This window comes from Monomorium pharaonis, chromosome 3 (assembly GCF_013373865.1).
Source record: "Monomorium pharaonis isolate MP-MQ-018 chromosome 3, ASM1337386v2, whole genome shotgun sequence".
In the NCBI taxonomy this organism is placed as follows: Eukaryota; Metazoa; Arthropoda; class Insecta; order Hymenoptera; family Formicidae; genus Monomorium; species Monomorium pharaonis.
Genome location: NC_050469.1, coordinates 432464 through 457695, shown reverse-complemented (window position 1 = coordinate 457695; position 25232 = coordinate 432464). Strand labels below are relative to the sequence as shown.

The 25232-nt window shown below is 26.2% G+C and overlaps 2 protein-coding genes and 1 long non-coding RNA gene across 4 annotated transcripts; 1 reads left to right on the top strand and 2 right to left on the bottom strand.

Moving 5' to 3' along the window:
- Window positions 1–509: 509 nt before the first annotated feature.
- LOC105832294 (phospholipase A1) lies at window positions 510–18666 on the bottom strand. Of its 2 annotated transcripts, none has more exons than XM_012673111.3 (10): window positions 18525–18666; window positions 6523–6628; window positions 5928–5961; window positions 3671–3737; window positions 3430–3574; window positions 3177–3304; window positions 1338–1654; window positions 1139–1241; window positions 958–981; window positions 510–866 (listed from the first exon to the last, which is right to left on the bottom strand). In XM_012673111.3, the coding sequence occupies exons 2-10, from the start codon at window positions 6604–6606 to the stop codon at window positions 701–703; spliced, it is 1068 nt and encodes a 355-aa protein (XP_012528565.1). In that variant the 5' UTR covers window positions 6607–6628; window positions 18525–18666; the 3' UTR covers window positions 510–700. The 2 variants fall into 2 exon arrangements, with proteins under 2 accessions (XP_012528565.1, XP_012528566.1); XM_012673112.3 differs by lacking the exon at window positions 18525–18666 and adding an exon at window positions 14644–14735.
- LOC114255483 lies at window positions 16303–25097 on the top strand. The gene is made up of 2 exons (XR_003626736.2): window positions 16303–18145; window positions 24765–25097. It is a non-coding gene; the product is annotated as an uncharacterized LOC114255483 (long non-coding RNA).
- LOC105832295 lies at window positions 21446–24778 on the bottom strand. Its single transcript, XM_012673114.3, has 3 exons — window positions 24697–24778; window positions 23103–23238; window positions 21446–21875 (listed from the first exon to the last, which is right to left on the bottom strand). The coding sequence occupies exons 1-3, from the start codon at window positions 24752–24754 to the stop codon at window positions 21659–21661; spliced, it is 411 nt and encodes a 136-aa protein (XP_012528568.1). The 5' UTR covers window positions 24755–24778; the 3' UTR covers window positions 21446–21658.
- Window positions 25098–25232: the final 135 nt, after the last annotated feature.

The window sequence follows — 25232 nt, the reverse complement described above, 5'->3', positions numbered from 1 at the left end:
TACGTTATCCAGTATTATATTCCGAGAAACGATGTATAAAAAACTGTGAATTCACAGATACCGATTTGACTTGTTGAGTGAAAAGGAGAATCTTGCCATAATCCGATTTTAAAAAATTCTTTGCAACAAAGGGTGTGTTAAAGAAGATGCTATTAGCGCTATCAGCATCAGTTTATTCTTGTTCTATTTTTAATGAATAATAAAGATGGACTGATGCTGATAGCGCTAATAGCGTCTCCCCGAACGCACCCAAAAGCACACTTTTTTAAGCTGAAAGTCTAACTTTAAATCAAGTATAAATTACAGCCTATAAAGTGTCATTCACAAGACGCTCTGAAACTGCGGCCTATAAATGAACATCATATTTATACTTCGTAAATTATTTGATGAAGCTGAAAGAGAAATTTTATACAAATATGTAAACCAAGATATCTGTTTTGTTTAGTCCTTTTAGTTTAATGTTATAGCATTAATGCAATATGATTAAGACATGATTAAGTACAAAGAAAAATTTTAATGCGTGTTCTTTATTTCTTTCTATCAGTAATAGTTTACATTTTTAGTAAATGCAAAGATTGTAATGATAAAAGTCCACGCTAAATAAAGATGTGCCAACTAATATGTGCGATTAAATATAATTATACTTATTAAAAGTTTAACAAATGTACAACTCCATTGCTATTAGAATAAACTTAATGTGTTAAAATGGCAACAATTTTTCATCGCTAAAATTATTCTCAGTACAGTAAGGATATTTAGATTTAACGAATATACAGTAGTCTCCTGTTAGGGAATAGTGTTTGTCAATTATTCTGTCATCCACACTAACATAATTAGTTGTACTGGAAGAACACCCGGGCATAACACTGCAAGAGTACAGTTATAATACATGATATAATAGTTGTACAATTAAAGAAATAAATAATTTTAAGCAACAAATTTTGTATTTATACATACTTGGGAACCGGGATTACTTTAGATCTGAAAAAAAAACAGTAATGATAATGTACATGTAGCTAATGATGCGCTATCTTATTAATGTGTTCAATTTTGCTATGATAAGACTTTTAGCTAAAAAAAATTTACACAAATTAAATTAATCTAAATTTAACTGTGTCAAGTAAGAAATTAAACTTACGATACAGAAACACCAGTATATGTACAATTATCTAGTGACGTAATTAGATAAACAATGACTATATTATGTGAGCAATTGACGTTTAGACTACCGATTATATCACCTGAAATAAAATTGTATATATTTACTCATAGTTTCCCTCTGTTGACTATTTTGCGATGTTAATCTTGAACATTAGCTAAGTACATATAATAATTACCACCACATGCTGGTTGACTGACTCCGCCATTAAACCACAAATCGAGGTGACCTAAAGATATTTGGAGTCCAAGAAGAGACGTGTGAAGAGCTATTACACGTTTGGCGTCTGATTTACAAAATTTATCTTTGCAACCTCTTAACTCGAATAGAGGACTCGCTGGATCGGTACCGATAAGAAGCGGAATGGAGTCGTAATTATTCGAATGCGTAAAGTATTTCGCGGCGAAGCTACTTATATGCGCGCCGAGGCTGTGGCCCATAAGTGTAACATTTCTCAATGGAACACCACACATGTCGGTTATTGATTTGATGAAGCTAAAAAAGAAATTTTGTACAGATATGTACAGATGTAATCTTTTTGTATAAACTAAAAGCATTACATTTTATTCAATTTAATATTGTCGCTTATTTTTTATTATTTTTAACATACTATGAAGTACAGAGCTACATTGACCAGGATTACTATTTCATTACTTTTTTTGTAATATTGTAATATTATTACAATATTACAAAAAACTATTAGTACTACAATTTTACAAAAAAATATTTAAATTTATTTAATATAATTTAAATTTTTTAATTTTTTAAATTATATTTATTAAATTATTTTCTCTTTTATTTAACCCGTTAATTGTACACATCTTCGACTATCTTTTAATTGCACGTATGTACAAACTATCACGCAACTTTGGCAGTTTATAACTTTGCTTATATTAAAGTTAATTTAATCAATTTTTTTTAATTAATAGTAAAATTCTAATAAATATTTCTAATTCAATGATAATGTCATAAAATATTATTGAATAAGTCAAAAATTCAATAAACTAAAATGTTGAGTTAAAAAAATACATTTTTTAATGACCATTTTTTGTAATTATTAAAATAGAAAAAATTAAAACAAGTTTTTAGAGAAAAGATAGTTGTCAAAATTGTTTTTCCTAAATTTTACAATCTATTTTTTTTTGCACTAAAGTTGAATATTTTTGAGAAAAAGAAAGATACGAATAATTTGGAGTTTATAAAAAATTTTGATCTTTAAACATAGTTCTTATATATAAAGTATAATAATATTTAAAAAATAAAAAAATAAAAATGATAACTAGGAAGAAAAAGAAAATAACGAGATAAAAGAAATATAGGAAAATATTATAAAAATATAAAATATAAAAATAATAATATTGACGATTCACAGTGTGGTAACATTCCGCAAATTATATTTACATGCCATTCTGCATAAATAATCTAATTTTTAAAAAACCCGAGAAAGAAATCTTTAAATCAAAATAAGTCAAATCATATCAAAACAGATCTAATTTTACAAATTGATTAATAAAATTAAATTTGCTCTAATATAATTTGTTCTATGATTTGATCTTTCTGATATAATTTGGATATAATTTGGTCTTATTTTGAAGTTCTATATGAAAATTCTTTCTCGGGGACTTATTGTTAGACTCATTCTGTTTTAAAAACCTTTTTTTAGTTAAACATAAAAAACTTTTGATACACTTCAAGCATATATATCTGTAAAGAATTTTGCAAAAGAAAATGAATACTATTTACACCGTGTTTGGGTCCGAAAAAATTGTCGATTGAACACAGGTGCAAATTCACACTAATTTCAAACTCAACAGTAACTTGTCCAAAGAATCAATAGATACTTTTGGGTCATGGAATGTGTAGTAGTAAGCGCCTACTTTTTCTACAGACAAGTGATAACATCAAAAAGTTCTTGAAATAGTTTCATATTTGTAAAAAGAAAACGCTCATGCACGCAAATTCGCATCTAAGTGCAATTGCAAAATTAATTTAACGTAATATAATACAACAGTTTTACCTTGCCAAGTAGTTACCAACATCACGAACATTGTCTACTGCGGAAGGGTATTCTAGCAAATTTATGATGGCTGGATCATTATAGCACGATGCGTTAGACCAATCTACTGAAAATACTGTGTAATCTCTCTACAAAAAAGTAATTGTTTTTTTCAATTTTTTTTATTTATATTAATTGTATACGATGTAACATAAGCTTTTGAGATTATATAGGGAAATGTTTTAGTTTTACATTTGCGTATGAAAGTATTTACCTTTAACAATTGGCTAGCAAGATCAGAAAAGTTATAATTACTTGAATTTGCAATAAAACCATGAGTCATGATGAAGATTGGTTTTGATAAATCAAATAAATCACAGGATTCATTTACCTTAATAAATTTGTCAATAGAAATATTACTGTAAGAAAACGTAAGCAAATTTACAAATAAAATAGTTAATACAGTTAAATAAATAACTAATATAAATAAATAATATAAATAAATTAATACTTACGTGTGTGTATTGTATAAAAGTACCGATACTGAATGAACACCAAAGATACAAGAATTGGACAGATCGCCTGTGAAATTGTGTATAGCGTTAAAAATGTCTTATATTGTAAGTGAAATTGAAAATACAGAGTGCAGATGTGTTTTCCAATACGATTTCCCAGCAATACTCAACAAACATTATATAATTTTAAACTCTGACATCACTTATTGGAAGACTTTTACATCAGTTGTTAATTATTTTGATTCACTTGAAAAGGATCAGAAAATATCTGAACAAAACGTTGTATAAGATCAATTTTTAATAAACATATGCTATATTAGTCATTTAAGGAAATTCTAAATTTGTCTGTTTTACAATTTTTAAATTAAACTAATCTTTTAATTGGCTTTATAGAATCGTAAAACTTTTTTACAGAATTAAAGTACGCACTCAAATCTAAGAGAATACGGTCGATTTAATATAAAAAATAAAGAAAATTTTTATTTTTAATACGTAGAGCTGTCACTTGATGACAATATTTGCTTACAATTAGTATACAAAACTTAGGGGTGGTCCCGTTTGCCTACGTTCCCGATTGCCTACTGCTTCGTTTGCACATAAATTGTTTGCACATAATACATCAACTAGACGTTCAGCTTATTGATTGTACATAAATATTATATACATATAAAATAAATTAAGACATTATAAATAAATTATTAATATTTATATAAGTAAACTAAAATTTTCTCTATATTAATCTTCTACACAGAAAAAAAATCTAATATAGTCAATAACATATGTGATTGCAGGCTGCCAACTACATAAAATACTCAATACAATAATATTTGCAATTAATGCAAGTACAATATTGATACTGCAATAGCATACATTATTGTATTAAGTATATCTGTAATTGGCAGCCCGCAATAACATATCTTATTAAATATATTACTTTTTTTTTAGTGTATAAAAAGTGTCGTATTATCTAATATTATATCTATTTTCTTGTCAACTTCTAGAGAAACAGACAATGTTTTTCAAAATTTCATAAATTTATTTTTTTCAATGAAACCAATTAGATGTTTATACTGAGAATGTATGAAACTATCTGCGTTGTACAATTTGTCTGTTTCTTTTTCGGAGCTTGGCTAAAGTAAATAAATATTTTTAATATTTGATAACAATAATAACAAAACTACAAAAAGATTGATATCTTGACCAATTATAACAACATTCTAAAACAATATCGATTTTTCTTATGCTGTATTAATTGTAAGAATGTGTGCATCTTCTTTTGTTTGAATTACCTTGATTTGCGTTGTTTTCTTTTTTTTTTTCATTAAAAATTTAATAAATTGTTTTTTATTATTTTTTTACTTGCAAAAAAATTATAAGGTTTCTTGTTAAGGGCGTCTTTAAGTCGTCTTTGAGTCCAAGAAAATTTTACTGTAGAAGTTAACGAGAAAATAGATATAATATTAGATAATACGGCACTTTTTATAGAATATTAATATAGAGAAAATTTTAATTTACTTATATAAATATTAATAATTTACTTGTAATGTCTTAATTTATTTTATATTTTTGATTTTAAAAAATTGTAAAAATTTTTAAAAAATACATATCCGATAGGAAATTTAACTTTCTACAAAAATGTTCTCTAGCAATTTTTTCCTACTTGCCTTTGTTTTCGAGATATTTCGAATTTAGTGAAAACTAAACTTTACCCTTTTTCTTTATATCTCGAAAACGCACCCCTGAATTTAATAGCATTTTGCGGCTTTTCCACTTTTTTGGTCCAATATACCATAATGATCAATAAAATTGCTTGAAAAAATTAATTGCTAATTATGTCCAATTCTGAGCTCCTGTTACTAACCTACTGATGGCTGATTTCTGTTGAATATCGAACGTTATAGGGTAAATATAAAATAAGAATCAAATTTAGCAACTCAAAAATATAAGAATACTCTTTCTCCCTGATAGTTTTAGTCGTCAAGATTTAGTTCGAAAAGTGTCACTGTAACGATTATTGAAGTCGTAGAGAACTTAAGTTTTAATTTAAAAAAAAAATGTTATTTTTACTACTTTAAGCTCTTTCTAAAACTATATTGGATAACTTTAAATTTTTTTGTTTCCAAAATAAAAAAATTTCAATTTTTTAATTTTAGAAAAGTTAAATTTTAGCTTTATAGATAAGTACTATTTTTGAGATACGCGATTAATGATATCTCTACATTTTAACAATTGATTAAGATGTTAACAATCCACAAACCAATATTCATTGAAGTCACAGCATCATTTGTCATCTGCAAAAATATATAATTTATATATGATTTATATATACAGCTATATACATATAATTAGATATAATTATATATGGAACTATATGTATATGAAATTACATATATGGAATAATATAATTATATAATATATAATATTATAATATAATTATAATATATAATTATATATAGACCATTTTTCCATTATTATCTCTTTGCCGTCTAAATTATTTCTCACAAATGAGCAATAAACATTTGTTTATTTCATTTAATTGATAAGTCTAACATAATTTAACATTAAATTATTTTTATTAGATTTTATTAAATGTATAAAAACTTTATAATTTTGTTCTATTTATAATCGTAAACAAATATAAATACTTGAACCTGCGCAATGAAATATGTCTGACAAAATTGCCAATCATGTATCTATAACTTTACGGAATTTAGTGTTCAATTTTTGAAGGAAAAAGCAAAAATATATACAATTATTTATCTGAATTTGTTTTTAATTTACCTACAGCATTGAAAAAATGGACAAATCGAAAAAATAAAGATTATAATTTTTGGAAAAGAGAAAACGCTTACCGCATCGAGATTATTGTTCGTAGCCGCTATCGTAAAAAAACCGCAAAGCTGCACGATAAATGATGCAATTGTGATCAACATCATCTTTAACGGACGTTGAAATTATCTGCAAAATATATCTTTAATAAAAAATAATACGTTTTACGGAATTAACAGGGCTGCTATTCCGTACACGTTTACCGATAGTTGTCGGTCCGATAAATGCCGTTGCGCACGTATTTATATATGGGGTGCTATTTTGTAACCACTTACCGACAACTATCGATGTTGTTAAGTGTTTTTGCGCATGAATTTTGATATATGAAAAAATATGCGCAACGACACTTAACGATATCGATAGTTGTCGGTAAGTAGTTACGAAATAGCACCCATGATATATGAAAATATATGCGCAACGACACTTTTCGAACTGACAACTATCGGTAACTGTGTATGGAATAGCAGCCCGGGTCGTCAATTGGCAATTGTTAATTTTTACGAATCGATAAAATAATAAAAAAAGAGTAGAAATATTTTTTTACATTATTATTCTTGCATGAAAATGTATGCAAAATTGTATATAAACTGTATATAAATTATAACCATTACGATTATGATATAGAATAATTGAGAGTATACCCGGGAAAAAATGTTTTATACAAAAACATATAAATATATATAAAATATGTCTATATATATTTATATTAGTTTCCTTTCTTTTGTAAAATTTTTGTTTAATATAAAAAAATAATAGTCATACTAAAAAGATAGAAACTAAAATATTTAAAAAATAATTTTTGTATTGCTTTTTTTAAAAAAACATATATGGACATATTTTATACATATTTACATATGTTTTTAAATTTTTTTTTTTAGGTAATAACATAAGTATCACGTATACGTAAAATTAAAAGAATATAGTTTCACAACTTTTGTGTAGAGAAGAAAAGACTGTTATGGACCATGAGACATGCAATATATGATGTTTAAATTTAAAATAAATTTTTTAAATGTGTACGCAGACAACAAATTTACATCCATAGTATGTCTTTGGGACATCGTGCTAGTTATTCCGCAATTGTAACGAGATTGTCTCATGGAGTACCCATAGGATCGAAAATGTCCGCTTTTTTTACCGCAATAGGCCGATCTTATTGACGTCCTAAAAACGTCTTTAGGAGATCAACGAAATCGGCCTGCGGTAAAAAAAGGGGGACATTAATGATCCTATGGGTATTCCATGAGACGATCTCGTTCTATTCAAGATTAATGTAGGACGATTTAAAGATATCTCGTCGTAACAGCGCATAGACGATCAAAGTGCACTTTCTAGAGGACATTTATAGGAACTCTTAGTAAAAAGAAAGTTTTACTAATAGCTCCTATGGACAACCATAAGACATTTTATCTTGTCAGGACAAAAATGGGATAATATCGAGATGATCCCGGGATCAATTTTGTTGTGTGGATAGATATTAATAGTATTTCTGAAAGATATTTGAATTCATAAAAAATTTCCAAGAAAAATTTTCGTCAGAAAAGTCATGGCTTTATAGATAATAAAAATATATGTAATTTCTACTTGCGTTTCACAATTTCTTTCTGAATTATATATTTCCTGTCGAGTTCAGAAGGACTGAAAGAATAGGTATAGTGGCTACAATAGTAAACTCTGACATATTTCAAAGAAAATAACTATATATTTATGACGATGGTAGTGGTACTCGTTGTCAGAGAGAGCATGATTATTATCTCAAGTCATGACTCGGCAAACTCCCGTTTTCAAAGCTTTCGATTTGGAATTTCGGATATTTTTGCCTGTTGATTGCACATGCGTGCACAGTTTCTAAATGTTCATTTGCACGCGTAATACAGATTTCAACATCTACCTGTAATCGACTAATCAAAGAATAAAAGAATTAAGCTTTATGAGTTAGAATATAAAAATAAAAGTTCCGAAATTTTTGTTTATTGTAGTGATAGGCGGCTCGCTGATTATCGAAAAATAAAATTATCAGAAGTATTAAATTTCGACGTTTTCCACTTTTAACAATGTAATATATAAACAAACTTTTGCTATATTTATTAGATTATGTCTATAATTGAATATTGTTGATGTTATTATCTAAAATTTAAAAAGAAATTTTTAGAAAAACAAATAAAGTTAAAATTATCTTATTTTAGATACATCAATAATACGAGGGAGGGATCCCGTTTGCCTACAATTCTGATTGCCTGTAGCTTTGTTTGCACACACAAAAATAATTAAGGTACAAGTGTAGGATTGCACACATGACAATATTACGTGCAGCCACATTGCACACATGACATGATTGCACACATAAAATAAAGAAATAATATTAACACATTGCACACACGACATTATTGTACATATGCACATTGCAGACATGATATTATTACGCTCATACACATTGCACACATAACATTATTGCACACACGCAAATTGCACACATGATATCATTGCGCTCATACACTCTGTAAGCAAAAAGAAGGGAGTGAATCCCAGATGCGCACAGTGTAAAACGAATATCACCAATCAAATTCTAAAAATGTATCCTAACATTAACTAAAACAGTAATCTGATTGAAACGACGTCCACGCTTGTACTGTACCACATGGGTTTGCGACTTTCCAGAGCATCCTTACCGATGGGGTGGGTGTGGGGAGTTTGTAGGCAATCGGGATTGTAGGCAAACGAAGCCCCTTTTGCACCCTGTGTGTGTGGCCACAGCGAAGAAGTGTCCACGCTTCGTATTGTTCCACATGGGTTTGCGACTTCCAAAACGAGGTTTATCTACTTTTCTTTTTATTTTTAATCTACTTTTATTTTTATTTTTAATATGTATATCTCGAAAACTAAAGCAGTTAGCCCTAATAAAATCTATACAATTTTTTGTTCAGCATAAAATTATTATCAGAAACTATCGTCAAATGAAGGCGCCCAAGTTATTGAAATTGTGTCTCCAGAGTATTAATTTATGAAATTTGTTAATTGTAAGTATTGTAAAAAAAATTTAAAAAGAACAGAACAAGTTTGATAAAGATATAAAATATATTATATTTTATTATTTACGTATACAATTAAAAATTTGGGCTAAATTTAACATATATGTATGTTCCAAACGATCTATAAAAATTTTTTGTTAATTTAATACAAGACAAATATGTTAGAAAAAACATAAATATTATGCAAAAAATTAACATAAGAATGTAACATTTCGATAATGTAAAAACAGAATGTGAAAATATATTTTTATACTATGTTAACGTACACTTTATTAATTAAATTTTTTGAATTTGTTTTATTACATTATTTAAATGGTATTTATTTATTTTAAATTGTTATTTTGACACTAACAATAAAAAATGTTATATGTAAATTTAAAACAATATAAATACGTGCCTAATATTAGAACATAAAGTTTTCTTATAGAATTTCTTGCCTAATTTTGATATTAAAATCTTTCTTAATGTAATTGCTGTGTAAAGTATACACAGGTTTCCAATTTGTTACTTTTTGTTTTTTATAATAAATGGGATGACACAGTAGCTGTGTTGAAATGCACTCAATAGTAAAGCACTGTACTTTTATTAAATCTTTTGCTCGATTAAGTTTAATAGAGTTAAAGGGTTAGATCATTTTGTAAGGTTAAAAAAATTAAAAAGATTTTGTTTTTTATTTATTCTGTTAGTTTAAACCTTTAAACTAAATCTTTAAATTAAATCTTTAAACTAAATTTTTAAATCTTTAAAAATAATCTCCTTTTTGTTCCATTGAAAAATCTTTACTGCTTAATGAGTCAATATAGGAGAAAGTCGGGTATACCCCGGCCGCTTCAGCTTTTTTGTTGTTAATTAAGTTTCTTAAAAATATATAAAATAATATTATTAATGACAAAATATAATGTTGGTATAACTATAAACATATACTAGCAGAAAAATAAAAAAATTAACATATTTCATATACCAAAGAGTTCTGGACTTGGTTAGGAGGTGTGAGAACGAATGGTCGTGTGACGGTGAAAGCCATGCGACGTATAGAAAAATTATAAACCACGTCTCCTTCTTGGCACTGTAATGCTGAAGTGAATTAAAAATTATTATATACCGAAGTTCTAAATTACATTATGTAATTTCGATTGCCCTGATAAAAGTGTCGAGCAATCCCGCTCCCTTAATAAGATCAATTTAATTAACATTTAATCATAAATAAAATAATACAACACGTATATTTAAATAAAATACACAAATTAACTACTTACTATTAAGATTTATTTACTTTTCTTACAATGTTATTACATAATTTAAGTAAATAACTAAAATATAAAATAAATATAAATAACTAAAATATTTCTGATTTTTAAGGTTATTTTTTTACTTGTTATTCTTTTTTTATTTCTTTGTATTTTTTTTCTGCTTTCTATTCTTTTTCTTATTTTTCTTCAATACTTTAGTTTTATTCTCTGCAATTTTTTTATGCTGTTTTTCTAGTTTTTTTATTTTTTCGAGTCTCATTTTCTTTCTTTTTTATTTCTGTAACCTTCTTTTTGTTAGTAATTCAATCAAAAATTCTATACCAGCCAGTGGTACCCGATTTTTTTGGCCGTGGCTACTCTAAATGCTACAAAAAAGTTAGATATGAAAAGTATAAAAATATTACGCGATTTAAAAATAAAAAATAAATAAAAAATTTACTGTTGAGATAAATGTTTTTTTCTATAAACCACGATTTTCAATACTTTAACTAGTTAAGATAATATTTAACATTAATTATTCTTTTTTATTATAATATAGTTTTGTAAAAATAAAACAGATAAAGCTCATTATTTTTTCATATAAATAATCATTACGGCTGTAACTTCAAACTTATCTTTTCACATCACATTTTATTTAAATAAAGTCGTATTATCACTGTAAACAGTATTATTTACATAGAATCACAAGTGGCCGGAGCTACTTGGCGACCGGGGTTACCCGACTTTCCCCTACCTAAGCGCCAAGTGTATCTGACGCTCTAATAAGCGACTGAACATGTCAAGTATTCAAAAATTTTTACCTGATATATAATGTAAATTTAAGCTATAATGTAAATTTTGGTCTAAAAATAGATAGCAACTGTTTAAATTTTTGCGTTAAAGCAGATGCTCGACGCGTGAGTGCGAATGAACGCTCTATGTCCGAAGTTGCTAAAGATACGCGGAAAACAAGCATTAGAAAAAAGATGTAAGAAATTGATAAAAATTTCGAAAATTTATATATATGATGCAGGAAAAACTAATTAAAAGTTAATATAATTTTTTCTCATTTTTTAGTATTAAAAAGTTTTAAAATTTTAAACGTATTTTTTTCCAAATTGGATTTTTAAAATCGGTGGTGTCAATAGTTCTTACATTTTTAAATAAAATAACTTGAAAATTTTAAACATCAAAAATTTTAAACGTTAAAAGTTCAACAATCAATTCAATTTAAAAAATTCAACAATCTTTTTTTATTAATTTGGAGAAGTATAATTGTTTTTCAATACATTCCAAATTCTTTTTACAGACATTTTTATTACTTATTTTTTACGGCTAAAAATTGAAATGTTTTTTTACACAGCCATCATTTCGGCAAAAATCAATTTTCTTTTTAAATCCTGTACGTACTTCTCTAGCAAATGTTATTTAGAAACTAGAAAAACCGTTGAGCACCAACTAAAATTTTTTAAATTCCAAGTTTTTGCTGCACTATAATCCCATTGGTTGATTTTAATCATTTGATCATCAAGCCCGTTTAAGCAATTTTTAATTAGATGTTTAATAAATTTCTTTAAGTCTTTTTTAAAATATACTTGGCTAACTGTATTTATTTCAAATTTATTTTGGAAAGCACGCTTTTATGTACTTGGCGTATCTTTTTTACCTTCTTAAGGTTTTTTGATGGATAAAACATTTTTTAATATTTTATTTAGTTTACGAGATATATCGAGAAAAGACAAAAATTCTCAATTTCTAAAGGGTTTTAATCCTTTAAACTCTTTATAAGTATCAACTAAAAATTTCTAAATTTATGTATTTACTCCTTCTACATTTTTATGTCAAGTTTCATTAAAATCAGAATTTTTGGGTTTGCGAGGTTCCTTTGTAAGTATAGAATTAAATTATTTGCATTATTTCAGTTGAATAGATAATTTAATTTTAGAATATAATTGATCATTGAATGTCGATGAATCTAATTTAATATTATTAATGTGTTCTTTAATTTTAATTTTGATCAGTCTTCTTTTATCTGACATATTATAGGTTGCAATCTTTAGAAAATTTTGCAAATTATATTGTTGTTTAAATCAAAGTTAGTTTTATCTTTACGCACTCTAACAAATTTATTAAGTTTATTAAGAAGCTTTTAAAACCATTAGTAAATATGGATTTATTAATCAAAGAGCAGAAAAATGTTAAACTTTGCGTTAACATGTTTCGTAAAAATAGTTGTTCTCTTAAACCAATTTTTAATAAAATTAATTCAAGAATAAAAGACTAATAATAAACTTTCATCAAATAATAATACAGATATTCCATTTGTAAAAATAAATTTGCTAGAAAAAATATATTATGCCTTTACTTATTAGTATTTTTGAGATAACATCGTCTTTTATTAATAAATCTATATTTAATTAATAGCTTTAAATGCTTTAACACACTTAATAAATAATTTGTGAAATGTATAAATATAAAACTAATTTTTTAAACAACAATGTAGTTTACAAAATTTTCTGCAAAAATCGGAACGCATTATGTAGGACAAAAAGAGAGTTTAAAATTACAATTAAAAAAATACGTTAATAATAAATAATTAAATTGGATTTATTGAAATACTTAGTGAAATTATCAATTATATTCTAGAATTGAATTATCTGTTTAACTAGAATAATGTTAAAATTTTAGACTTAAAATTATAATTAAAAATTAATTTTTGAAATGTTATACATTAAAGAACAATGTAATGAAGTGAATTCGAAAAGGACACTGAGTATTTTAATAACTCTTATTTTTATTTACTTGCGCTTTCACTAATAACTTATACATGATATTATACGCAATAATGTCATGTGTGCAATGTATCTGCACCCAATATTATCGAGTGTGCAATGTGTATGTGCGCAATAATGTCGTGTGCAATCCTACTCTTGTACCTTAATTATTTTTGTGCATGTGTGCAAACGAAGCTATGGGCAATCGAGCAGCTCTGCTAAATTTATGTGCAAATAAAGCTGTAGGCAATCGGGATTGTAGGCAAACGAGACCTCCCCCTTACATAATTGGCTATTTATTAAGCTTTTCATAATTTGGAAAACAAAAAAAGTGTAACAAGAGTCAAAGCTAGATGTTGGTTGCTTGAAGTATATAATTATCTATAAATGTTAATTACAAACGTTACGGCGCATTGTTTTCGGCTATTTTCAGTATATGATATAAATAAATTGAGTTCGTTACATAGTCGTTAGAGATAATTTCCTAGTGAATGTGATGTTGTAGATATGTAGATTATAGTATAGTTGTTAAAAGACGCCAATTTTCTCTATTCCTTAAAAAACTATACCCAGACAAAGGAATCACAACAATTCATAACTAAACTGATTAATAAAAATAAGTAAATTTTTTGTTGTGATTTGACTATATAGTACCCCCCCCCTTTTTTTTTTAAATAAAAGTCCTCTAGTCCGTCGCATGTTACGTTTACGATTTACTATATAGACGGTAAATAGTGATTGAACTAATTGAAATGGATAGATAAATATAAAATTAAAATTGTGTCAATAGATGAAAAAAGAAAAAAGAAAAGAGACAAAACGAATGATAAGGAAGAAGCGTAAAGCAGTCAAACGTAAAATTTTATTATATAAATTACTAAAATTTATATGAAAATAAAAATTATTAAATCAATAAATAACTAAAAATGAACTAAATTTATGCGTGAAATAAGATAAAATAAATATGTAAATTAGATAAAAAATATAATTAAGTTAAACGTAAAAAGTTAAATATCATAAAAATGAATATAAAGTCATTAACATCGTGAATATAAATAAAATTAAACTAATTATGTGGACATGCAAAAATCACTGAAGAAAAAGTCAAGTACGATATTCTCAACCACTGTCACGGTCACTCTGAACGTCGAAGTGTATGTTATCAAGGTCTGGTATAGACTGAGAAGAAACTGTTTATGTATTTTTAGGAAGGAGTCAAGGATGGAAAGATAAATATTATCTTAGATATTCCGTATCATGTTGAATATTAAAACCATTTTTTTGCTTTTTTTGGAGCATTTTTGATGTAAGCCTTTTGGTGTAATTGGGTTCGTTGTCTAGAATTTTTATTGAGTCCCACTTGAAATGTTAAAATTCAGTTTTATGCCCTGAGATAAGAGATTTACAAATTCTATTAATTTTACTTTTGTGTTCTTTTACCCTAGTCACTCACAATAAGTCACTTTTAAACATTTAATAATTATTTTTTATATTTTTACATCTTTATATAAATTTTAAAAATAATCAGACAATTTACATATATACAATACTTTGAATTACAACAAATTTCTTGATTCTCTTTTTATGTTTTTGATTTTACTCTTTTTCGCTTTTGAATGAAAAATCAAGTTGCAACGTTTTTATTTTTAATTGATTTCTTATAATTATAACTGACTTAATTACCACAAAGAAAAATAATTTTTGTATTATTTATTTTTATTTTTTATCTTTATTAGATAATTTTTGAATATATGCCATACATACGCAACTTTCATATATTTATCAAACACTATTTATTATATTTAAAATAAGTAAACTATACCAATAAAAATTTTATGATGTCTACTGCTATAAAACATTTAAGTTATAAACAAATTGTTAAAAATTTATCTTTATATGTTTTTCATCAATATATCAATATAATAGTTTTTCATGCTCCGGTTCTATTTTCAATTATTTTTTGTTAATTTTAGTGAGCTAGAACAAATTTTTATAAACCGTTATATTTATTTTTTTGCATAAAGAAAGAATCATCTAGCTAAAGCGGATTTTACTAAAACGTTGTATTTATTTATTTTTTATAATAAGTTATTAATATCTGTTTTCTCACTTACTAATAATTGTTTTTACATACATTTTGACATATATTTGTTATATTATATCTCTCTATTTTCCTATTTGTAAATAATTTCCATATTATAAAACATTGATAAGCTTGGAGCCATTTCGTTTTTTTATCATGTATAAGCATAGACGTCTATGTGGATAAGTACTTAACGACGCGCTGTTACCACAGATTACCTAGACAGATAACCAATGGTCCGGGTTAAGGCGAGACTAGCATTTCTGTATTTTTATTATCGACAGACTTTGTTCCCTACCCAATCAGCAAAACAATATTTAAAAAATGTTTTCAATAATATTTAAAAAACATTTTAAAAAACATTTTCAAAAACGTTAAAAATAATGAGATAAGTTCTCTTTTTTAAATTAGAAAAACGTTTTTTTTAATGTTTGGACAAATATATTTTTAACATTTAATAAATATTTGTTTTAAAATTTAAGAAAATGTTTTTTTAACATTTGGTAAATGATTTTTTTAAATATTTACTAAACATTTACAACAAAAGCAAAAAATTAATTGCATTATTAAATTATTTTGATAAATTCAACGTAACCTCACCAACCTAATAAATTTCTACGATAATTTTATAAAGGGGAGAAGACTATACATGTTTCAGCCAAGCCACAGTACCTGTTAGAACATGTTTAATTTCTGCGCCTGAAAAAATGATCACCCATCCAAGTGCCAACCACTCCCGACATTGCTTGACTTCGAAGATCGTACGCATCTAGGTTCGAAACCAAGCTATTTCACCACAAAACGAGTAAGACCCAACTCCATAACTTAGTTTAACTAGAGTTTAATTAACCCATTATCCAATTAACTAATTGATAAGCAAATTAATTAATAGGAGAATGTGTTTTATATAAAATAATGGTTAAATAGCTTGGATTCAAATCTAGGGGCAAAGTCTGTCGATAACAAAAGTACAAAAATACTGGTCTCGCCTTAACCCGGACCATTGGCTATCTGTTTATTATCTGTGCTGCTACTGTGTCGTTTGATAAATTATAGTTTCTCTTTTAACATTTTAATGTTTAATTTTAAACCAGTTTAATTTTAAACTAGTTTGTAGCTTGATTAAGATATAAGGCAAAAATTAGCAAAAATTTACTGACCTTTGCTAATTCTTTTTTACAGTTTTAATAACATTTTGAAATCATTTTATAATTATCATTATCTTAAATTTATTTTAAAATACGGGAGTAATCGTTGCATAAGTTTTTTGGATTTTGCTGAAGATTATAAATAACACGATTCTACTAAAGGTTACAGATAACTCGATGTATACAGACTGATAATATCTGTTCTGGCCGTTTCGGCCAAACAATTTCTGGCCCCTTTCAAGTGAAACTAAAAGTATTTTTATGTTATCGCCAAATATATATACATATTTGTAATTTTGTTTTATTTATTTTTTAATATTATTTCAACATTATATCTTTTATTATAATTTTCCCAAAAATGCTTCTGCTTAATATTATTTAATAATTGGCAGCTTAAATGTAATAATGTGTAACAAAGATAATATTACTTTTTATTAAAAAAAAAGTGTACTTATGTAATTTGTGGTGTATATTTGTGATGTATTTGTAGTGTATATTGAAGTGACAGAACAAGAGGTACACAATATAAAATAAACTTTAAAACTTGTATATAGTTATTACGATTTTCTAAGGAAAATTTGTTACGAAAGACTTGTTATGGTGATAACAATTATTTTACATTTTTATAAATGTTTATATTAATGGGTTTTGCCATTTGTATTATACGTAAAGGAGAAGGTGGTAATCTAATGGTCATCCATTTACATTTTGTACAATAACTTTGTTAATAACTAATATTTTAAATTGAAATTTAACAGTTATATTCATTAAAGTGTTGTTCATTAGATTTTAGATTCAAAGTTATGAAATATTTACTATATTATATATTATTATTATTGTTTATAAACGGATACTGCATAATGAGTTGAAGAGGAAAAGAGATGATAATATATGGCCACTACAAAAATAAATGTAAAAAATTTGTTATATTTTAAAAAGTCAATATTTTGTTCTAAAATTATATATTTATGTAAAATAAATTGTTAATATAGAAAAAACTAGCATAATTGTAAAGAGAGATAAAGATACAGCGTCCATTAGCAAAAACTCGTTGGCACTAGCAGCACTGAATGCTTAAAGCGTCTTTCATTGGGAGCAGTAATGAGTGAGTTCTAAATGTTGAACGTTTCATTGGGAGTGCAAAATGCTCTCAGTGCGCACTGAGTGCGGTAAAACTGGCTCCGAGTTTAGAGGTCGGGGCTACTTCAATGTTACGTTATTTAAATTCTTCACTGCTGCGACGATGGACTTATTTGTAGTAAATAAATTTTTAGAATCGTCTTCATCAAGTGAAGACAAAATTGTGTTATTTAAAAAAGTGACAAAAAGAAACAAAAAATTACTGATTATATTAATATTATTCATTTAAAAATAGATGATCAGGTATGTAATTTGTATTTTTTAAGATTACATTTTATATTTATTAAATTAAAAACAAAATTTTTTAAAATATTAATTATCAAAAAAGTTACAATAATACTTATACAGTTTATTTTTTAATTATTATTTTGCATTTGTATAAGTTTAATTTACAATAGGCTTCATTAAGTTGCTAGCAATAAAAATATATACCAAAATAAAAAACCACTTGGATAATGACTACTCTGGCAATACTTTATTAATTAGATCACAACGTTTCGACCAGACAATTTCTGGCCTTTTTCAAGTGAAACTAAAATTACATGGATACGCAAATTATATTACATATACAACATCTCAACGTCACATTCAAAAATCCGTAAATTGAATAAAATAATCGTACCTCGTATAATTGCAGTAAGTTACATTAAATATCTCAGTTCGCAAATAACAACTCTTTAGTATTGTTTCGAGAGAAGTGTTAGAAGACACGTCTATACTCTGCAACCTTTATCAGTCGAATGACGAGATTGTTGGAAATGTGCAAGTCACGTTTAAAAATATAAAATATTATTGGTTTAAAAATTATTACTAGTCTAAAGTAACTAAACTATACGTATAATTCTGTCATACACTGTTAAGATTGTCAGTATCTTTTTGCAGATTAATATTTTTTAATGAAAAACATTTCTGCGATCTCTCTTTTTCTTTTGTGCTTTTCCTAGAACTAGCATATCACTGTGCCAGGCATTATTTGTTTTTGGCTCAACATTGACGTGCTTTGTGCGAACGACTTAAAATGTACATTGTTAAACGAGATTGTCGACTTAAATTATGTATAATTATATCTCCTGTATGACACACGAAACACGCAAGATTGTAATTTTTGAATCTTTAACTTTTAACCTATAATTATGTATCGTATATTGAGTTTTTTGTTAATTTACTCTTCAAATTTTCGTCTTGTTTTGAACACAATGCCTTAAGTGTTGTTTTATAATTTTATTACAAGAGGTCCTTGTGAAGAACCAAAAACTATGGTCGAAACGTTGTAAAGAGTTAGTTAATAAATTAGGTCAATTGTGTTAAATAAAATTATCTTATTAATTATTTACTGGTAATAAGAAAAATTATTTAATTTATTATAAAAATTAATGTTTGTGATAAGATTTTGTGACAAAATAAATATTTAAGAGTATTAAAAAATATATAATTTTATAAAAATTACATATCTTAAAAAATAATTACTATTAGTGCCGAAAGTATATAAAAAAATAAATGTCTACAAAAATAACGCACAATTACAAAAGATAGAAGTAAATTTATAGGAGAGTTATTCTTAACATAAGGATTATATTTTAAACTAAAAATAACAATCCTATGAATAAATTACTGTAAAAAAAAATACATTTTTCCAATTGTCATTTAATATTTTAAATAACCAAATAACATGTTTTTTCTAAATAAACATATAAAACAAGTTTATACTTAAATATAATCACATTTATAAAAATCAATATTTCTTCTTGACCTGCATCTTTAAGCCTAACTCTTGAATAAATCGAAAAAAATTATTATTGTTTGATACTGCGCGTGACACTTTTCATGATACATAATGAGTGCGTTCAGTAGACGGAGCGGATCAGTGAGCGCTTAGTGATTCTCTAATATGAAATATGATTGATTCTTACCTTTAGTTCTTCGTTGGAATTTAGAAGCAGAAACCAATTATAATAAAGTATCACTGAGCGCTCACTGATCCGCTCCGTCTACTGAACGCGCCCAATCACTCTATTATCTACGCTCTTTTGTAATCAATTTATTTTACATCAGTATTAAATAATTATTATTCAAAAAATAAAGTCAATGTTTCTTCAGCTGCGATATATAGATACAACTTAAGGTGATTCCGTAGTAGTCAATACACGCGCGCGCGCGCGTGTGTGTGTGTGTGTGTGTAATTATAATATACACTGGCGCAAAAAAAACAAGACAAAAATTTTAGGCAATCTTTAAACTAATGCAACTTTGAGAAAAATCATCCAAATTACATGAACTTCTTTTTAAATTAAAGGGCAAAGACTCTGCTTTAAGAATATCTAGGCGAAAGTTTGATTTGTTAAGTGTGATCCTTTTGTATCGCATGAAAATCAAACATGTTTTCTTTATTAAAAAAAGTAAAAGTTTGTTATTATGTTTTACAAGTTTTTCGTTAAAATCTTGCTAATATTAATTCGGATTCTTAAAGTTTATTCTTTTCTAAGCAATTTAAAAAAAAAAATGTCAATACAATGTTTTTTGTTGATTATACACGAGTTTGAAATTTGCTCTGCATTTTTAGGGTATTTTAGCGAATAAATACAGTATTCTTTAGATATCATAAAACGGTATCAATATAATATTGCATATTGATTTTATTGATGTTTAACTCAAACATACCGTCGTCATCAGAGTGACCCAATGTGCACCACGTAGAGATTGACGGTCGGATTTTGCACATCATGTGGCTCTGAAATTCATCGGTGGAAATTTACACTTACTGGTTTTAATATAGCGGATAGCTAACGCGCCAATTTTACTGAAGTCAACAGAAAGTTCGCCATTTTAGCAGCCTACTCAGATCACATATAAATATGCACATACTCATACATAAAAAATAAAAATTCAAATTTTATATAAAAAATCGACCCTTTCATTTGATGTGTAAAATCCGATCGTCAACCTTCAAGTGGTGTACATTGGGTCACTTTGATGACGGTTGTATGATTGAGTTAAACAATAAAATTAATGTGCAATATCATATTGATACCGTTTTATGGTATCCAAAGAATTCGCTAAAATACCCGAAAATGCAGTGCAAATTTCAAACTCATCTATAACAAAAAATATTGTATCGACATTTTCTTTTTTTTTTTAATGCTTAGAAAAGAATGAACTTTAAGAATCTGGATTAATATTAGCAAAATTTGAACGAGAAACTTGTGAAAAATGATAACAAACATTTACTTTTTTTAATAAAAAAAACATGTTTGGTTTTTATGCGATACAAAAGGGTCAAACTTAACAAATCAAGCTTTTGCGTAAAGATTCTTAAAATAGTGTCTTTGGTCTTTAATTTAAAAAAAAGTTCATGTAATTTAGATAATTTTTCGAAAAGTTGCATTACTTTAAAAATTGCCTAAAAATTTGATCAAAATTTTTGTCTCGTTTTTTTTGCGCCAGTGTATAATGCGGTACAACACTGCATACAAAAATGAGTTATCTAAAGTACTTTCTCATTTCGTATCGACATCAAATCAATATTGAATAAAAATATGGAAAAAACATGGAAAAAAGAATTGTACTGTATTATCATCAATAAATTAGCATTAACAATTTTTAAACTTTTTTAAACAATTAATTAGTTAATTTCTGTGAATATAGTGCATAAGTTGTATATTTTATTTGTTATTAAAGTTGATTTTTTCGTAATTTTTGTCACAAGTGATAATTATTCATTATCACTTTAAATTCATTGCATTCGTATATGCAATGAATTTATTGCTGCACTAAAGTCTTGAGAATGGTGCGATAATCGTCGTTGCAACAACAATTTGCGATTAATCGATGCTCTCTGCAGCTATTAGCATGTAGAAATCGACAATCTGCTAATCGACATTGATGAGGTAAATCATGAGAATCGGTACAGCAGCAGGCATCGTGTAATAATTTCTCACCGCAATAGGGATAAATCGAACTGTCGCATAGAGGACATCTGTAACAAAAACAGATTATTTACATTAAGATTAAAATGTTATTTATGTTTAATTGTTTTCTTAATTTATATGTACATACAAGATATCCCATAACTCGCAACCAAAATTATAATTTTGATGTATTTCCAAAAATAAAACAAAAATCCTAATACAAAAATGTCGAAGATATCATACTTCAGACGTATCAGATAGTTTATAGTCGCGCGTTCAGGGACGATGAATCATACAGTGATAGTGTGCTTTCGAACTCTTGTTAACTCTTTATCAATTTATTTTATTAAAATAATTACAATGATAAAATGCTTCATTGATTGAGTTATATTTAAACCTAACATAAAGATAAGTCTTTGACATTTTTATATTAAGATTTTTATCTTATTTTTTTATATATGATTTTTTTTGTGTTAAAATATAATTGTTTATTTTGATAATAATAAGATGTATGATTATTACTAAATTTATGTGAATTATTAACTATTCGTTATATAAAATTAAATTAATAACTTCAATGTTAAAATTCCAATTTTAAAACTTAATTTATTATATTTTGTAATTTATTGTTATTAATTTTTAATTTATTTCTTACAATGTGTATTCCGTGCTCGTATGTTTCGTTATTGTATTGTCAATGCATAGACAGCACAATGCTCAAAATGGAGACAAAAGATACCTCATTTTAAACATATACTGTCTAAATAATTATATAAAGCACATGAAATAACGAGTAATAGACACTCATTTTTAGGTTTTTTATTTACTAAATAATTTCCTTAAAATATTTTAAACATTTAAACCAAACGTTTACTTCAAAAGCTCACTGTTTATAAGCTTTTCGAATTAAAATATAGTAGTGATGGAGACAAGCCCAGACAAGAATTCGCCATCTTTGTCTAGTCTTGACTTTCTAATATCAAGCATTACTATGTTTTGATCTTGACAATCAATGTCAATTTGTCAAAATTTTAACAAATGTTATTAAAAAATTTTATTCTGACAAAATTGCTGTTATAGCATCTTAGCGCATCTTATTGTAAAACATTCGTCAATTTATGGTGCTATTACAATGCAATATTTTAAAAATATGTTTATCGAAGTAACTGTCTAATGATGTTAAAGTATCAACTTTTAGTATACATATATCGATCCGTCAAGTATTTTTAAATCATGTGATGCAAAATATTGATCAATCTTTTATAAGAGTAAATATAAAAAATTTATGAATTTACTTTTGTGGTCTGTATCCAGGCGAAGGAAAAGGATAACTTGTTTGGAATTGTCGTATGTCTGACGAAGGTGTTAATGGCGCATTTATCATATGTGTTGCCCCTAACACATGATCGCCTGCTAGAGTCTCATGTTCACCTGAAAGACGTTCAAAAGGAATTTTTTTGTTAATAATAAAAATATTTATATAAAAAGCAGTAATAAAAATATATAAAATTTTTATTTATTTATTAAAAAGATAAATAGTATGTAGTTGGAAAAAAATGTTTTTATTTATAGTAGTATAAAGAGCATAATTTACACATGAAATCAGCATAATTTTTTAAAATAGTTATTTAATTGTTTTTTATTTAATAGTTTATTTAATAGTTTTTTATAAATGCGTATTTGCATGCAAATTTATAAAATATTTTATATAAAAAATATTTTTACTTAAAAATAATTGCGGTTATTTAATTTTAATATATTAACTTTTTTTTAATTTTTGTTTAAGTTCTTACCTGTATATAAAAGAACGATTTTACTAAAAAATAAATAAAAATTTTAATTGTTTAATAAAATTTTTATGCCAAATACAAATTTGAAAATAATTATGTTGAGTCATCAAAATTATTGGCTCAAGAAAAAATGTTTTATATAAAAATATATATAAATATGTATAAAATATGTCCATATATATTTATACTAGTTTCCTATCTTTTGTAAAATTTCTGTTTGATATAAAAGAAATAGTTATACGGAAAAGACAGAAACTAATTTTAAAAATAATTTTTGCATTGGTTTTTTTTAAAAAGTATGAAAAATTGTTCATATATAATCATATATATTCCGGACAATTTTTGATATTTAGCTTTTTTAAAAAAAACAATGCAAAAATTATTTTTAATTTTTTTTTTTTTTTTTTTTTTTTTAAATAGTATAATATGACTATATTACTTTTTTATATCAAACAAAAATTTTACAAAAGGAAAGTCTAGTATAAACATATATAGACATATTTTATATATAATATATGTTTTTATATAAAACATTTTTTCCCGGGTGTTAACTAAAAAAAAATTAATATTTTGACATGTTTCGTTAAGAAATAAAAAATAAAGTGATATTGATGATCAGACATAATTCTTTAACTCCTTAATTGCCACCGTCAAAGGTCTTTCGGACATGCCCAAACTGCCGAAAAATTGAGAATCTTTGACACTGAAGTTCATGGTCTAGTAAATCCAGAGCGTGTCCGAAAGAGTAAAAAGAGATTTTCCAGATCATACTTATACAGAACTCATTTTGTTATAGCTTTTGATATCACTTTTCCCATATGTAATTTGCCGTAATATCTGTCAGTGTTAATACTGTAATAATAGCAACGTCAAAACGTAGATCAACATTTTTATATCCAATGTTGTAGCACTTTCCAAAATTATACAATACAAATATTCTCAACAATTTTGTAATAAAAATTATTCTAACACTAAATTATTTCGAGACAAATTTATTTATATACAAATACGCTTTAAGTAACAGACTTTTTTTTTATAACAAAGAAAATTATTATTGTTTTGATGTACAATTAAATAATTATTCATTACATTAACTCACCCGATGTACCAAATGCACAACAATGCAACAGGATACCAAGAAAAATTAATAATAACATTTTCTTCTAGAAAAACGAAGAGAGATAAAAGTTTCCACGCGCACTGCTTTCAACCCGACTGAAATTTGTCAGACTAATGAGATCGTTGACGGTTCCTGCTCTCTTCGATTTCTTCGGTACCTACACAACTTTTAGCTGGGCCTCGCCTTTCCTCGTAGAACGCGGTCGATGTACCCGTTACTCGTAACTGGTTGAAGATCATCTTTCTCTTCTCATATATCAGTCAGTTAAAAAAAAAGAATGACGATGTAGATACTGATGTTGGAAAGTAACAGCTTCATGAATAATTGTATTAGTCGTCACAAGATATAATAGGAGAAACAATTTTTCAAAAATGAGGACGAGAAAAAAATTCTCATAAAGTACTCTGCTTTGTCGCAAATAAAATGCAGATTTGTATTCTTTTCGCAATTATGTATTTTTGAATTTTTCTATAATAGCAAAATTTTATATTACACATATTATTATATAATTATAC